General features: G+C 42.2%; 1 protein-coding gene across 1 annotated transcript; it reads left to right on the forward strand.

Annotated features, from left to right (window-relative positions):
* Nucleotides 1-274: 274 nt before the first annotated feature.
* Nucleotides 275-1517, forward strand: LOC132179437 (uncharacterized). The gene is made up of 2 exons (XM_059592165.1): nt 275-620; nt 794-1517. Exons 1-2 carry the CDS (start codon nt 314-316, stop codon nt 832-834), a joined length of 348 nt encoding a protein of 115 aa, XP_059448148.1. The 5' UTR covers nt 275-313; the 3' UTR covers nt 835-1517.
* Nucleotides 1518-2535: the final 1018 nt, after the last annotated feature.

Genomic DNA, 2535 nt, shown 5'->3' on the forward strand with positions numbered 1-2535 from the left:
TAACAACCTTGCTGCTGTTGGACAGCAAGTTACTGATGGAGACTTTATCACATATATAATGAATGGACTTCATCCCATCTACAACCCTTTTGTCCTTAACTATTCTTGTGCATCACGTGCTGGTCCCTTGTCTTTTGCAGAATTTCAAGGAGAGCTTCTCTCTTTTGAGCATCTTTTACATGCCCAACAACAACATGTGCTCCCTGACACGTCTGTAGCATTTTTCTCCAACAAAGCATCCAACTCTCCTTCCTCCAAGAAGCGGCGTCCTCCATTCCGCAACAATTATCCAAGGAAGCCTTTTGTTCCGCATATGTCACGTGGTCCCACATCACAAGCCACCCCTACCACTCCACAATCTCGTCCACCTTGCCAAATCTGTGGTAAAACGAGTCACATGGCACTGGATTGTTTCCATCGCATGGATTATGCCTACCAAGGTCGTCATCCTCCAGCACAACTAGCTGCAATGGCTGCCCATGCTACTACCCATCCTGATGATGACTCTCCATGGTTTGCTGACAGTGCAGCTAATCTTCACCTTACGCCGGCGCTTGAGAAGCTTAAACTCACTGAACCCTATGACGGGTCTGACTCTATTGCTGTGGGTAACGGCTCAGGTTTGCAAATTAAAAACACTGGTTCTCTCTCCTTTAAAACTCCTACTTCAACCTTACATTTATCTCGTGTTTATCATTGCCCTACAGCCATTGCCAACCTTTTGTCCATCAATCAGTTTTGTAAAGATAATAAGTGCTTCTTTATTTTATCTGACACTCATTATTTTATAAAGGACAAAAACACGGGCATAACCCTGCTGGAAGTTCGGAGTGAAGGTGGCCTCTATCCCATCAACACCACTAAGGCGGCTCGTAATAAATCTCAGATTCACATAGCCATGCTTGGTGTTAAAGCCTCTGCTAGTGTGTGGCACTTAAGACTTGGTCATCCCTCTTCTTCAATCGTTCGTTGCATTCTTAGTCAACATCACCTACCAGTTTTTGGATCTTTACATAATAAAGAGTTTTGTGAGCCTTGCCAACTTGGCAAAAGCAAGCAACTTCCTTTTTCTTTATCTTCAAGGGTCTCATCTGCACCACTTCAGCTGATTCACAGTGACGTGTGGAGTTCCCCTATAGTTTCCTTAGAAGGTTATAAGTATTATGTAATTTTTATTGATGATTTTTCTAGGTTTTCTTGGTTATATCCATTATATTCCAAAGCTGATGTATTTATTTCATTTATGAAATTCAAAACATTAGTGGAAAATTTATTTTCGTCAAGAATTAAGCAATTCCAATCTGATGGTGGTGGTGAATTTGTTTCCAATCAATTCAAATCTCTCTTAGAATCAAATGGTATCACTCATCGCATAAGTTGTCCTTATACAGCTCAACAAAATGGGCTTGCTGAAAGGAAACATCGCCATGTTGTGGAGATGGGTCTTGCTATGCTAGCCCAATCTGGTCTGTCTAAAACATTTTGGGTAGATTCCTTTCTTACTGCCATATTTTTGATTAATAGGTTACCTACCATTGTGCTCAACAATTGTTCTCCCTTTTCAGTTTTATTTAATCAAGCACCTGACTACTCTAGTCTTAGAACCTTTGGTTGCTCCTGTTATCCATTATTAAGACCTTACAACTCTCATAAACTTATGTTTAGAAGCAAGAAATGTATTTTCTTAGGATATGGATCTCACTTCAAGGGTTACTGTTGTCTTGATCCACATACTAACAAAGTATTTATCACACGACATGTAGTGTTTGATGAGATGAATTTTCCAGCCAAGGTGGAGGTCTCTTCATCCCTGCCTGCTCCAGCACGTCCATCAGGTATTCCTTCTACTATCCCTTTTGTTGATATTAATTCAATATCTCATTTATCACCCTCTGACACACAGCCTTTGTCTCCTTCCCATACTCACATGGCTTCTCCTATTGCACCTCACCATGCATCACCACCAGCCATGCCTAGTATTTCCACTAACCCATGTCTACCTTTGGCCCCACTTGATGCTTTACAACTCATGAATGATCACACATCTCCCCATACCACATCTCACGGACCTGTAGCTGATTTTTCCAGCCAAGATTTGGCTTCTTCTAATGCAATACAGCCCATGTCAACATCTCACGGATCTGCACACACTGCTGCACCTGCTTTGTCCACAACCCCATGTGTTCCCTTGGTCTCATCTGCCAGCACTGCACCCATTATTGACAACATGGAACCTATTCTTGCCAATACCCAGATCCTCTCTATGCCTATCAGTCCGTCCCCCTCTCATCCTATGATCACTCGAACAAAAACAGGAAATCTTAAGCCAAAATCCTTTCCCGACTACACAGCTCTTTACTCCACCAAACACCCACTCCAAGCCTTCTCTAGTGTTTTACAATATGTTGAACCTAGTTGTTACACACAAGCAGTGTCATCACCCGAATGGAGGGCTGCTATGGGTTGTGAGTTTGATGCTCTTCTTGCTAATGGCACATGGTCTTTATGCCCACGACCTCTACATCAGAATATTGT

Source organism: Corylus avellana, chromosome ca4 (genome assembly GCF_901000735.1).
Source record: "Corylus avellana chromosome ca4, CavTom2PMs-1.0".
Classification (NCBI taxonomy): domain Eukaryota; kingdom Viridiplantae; phylum Streptophyta; class Magnoliopsida; order Fagales; family Betulaceae; genus Corylus; species Corylus avellana.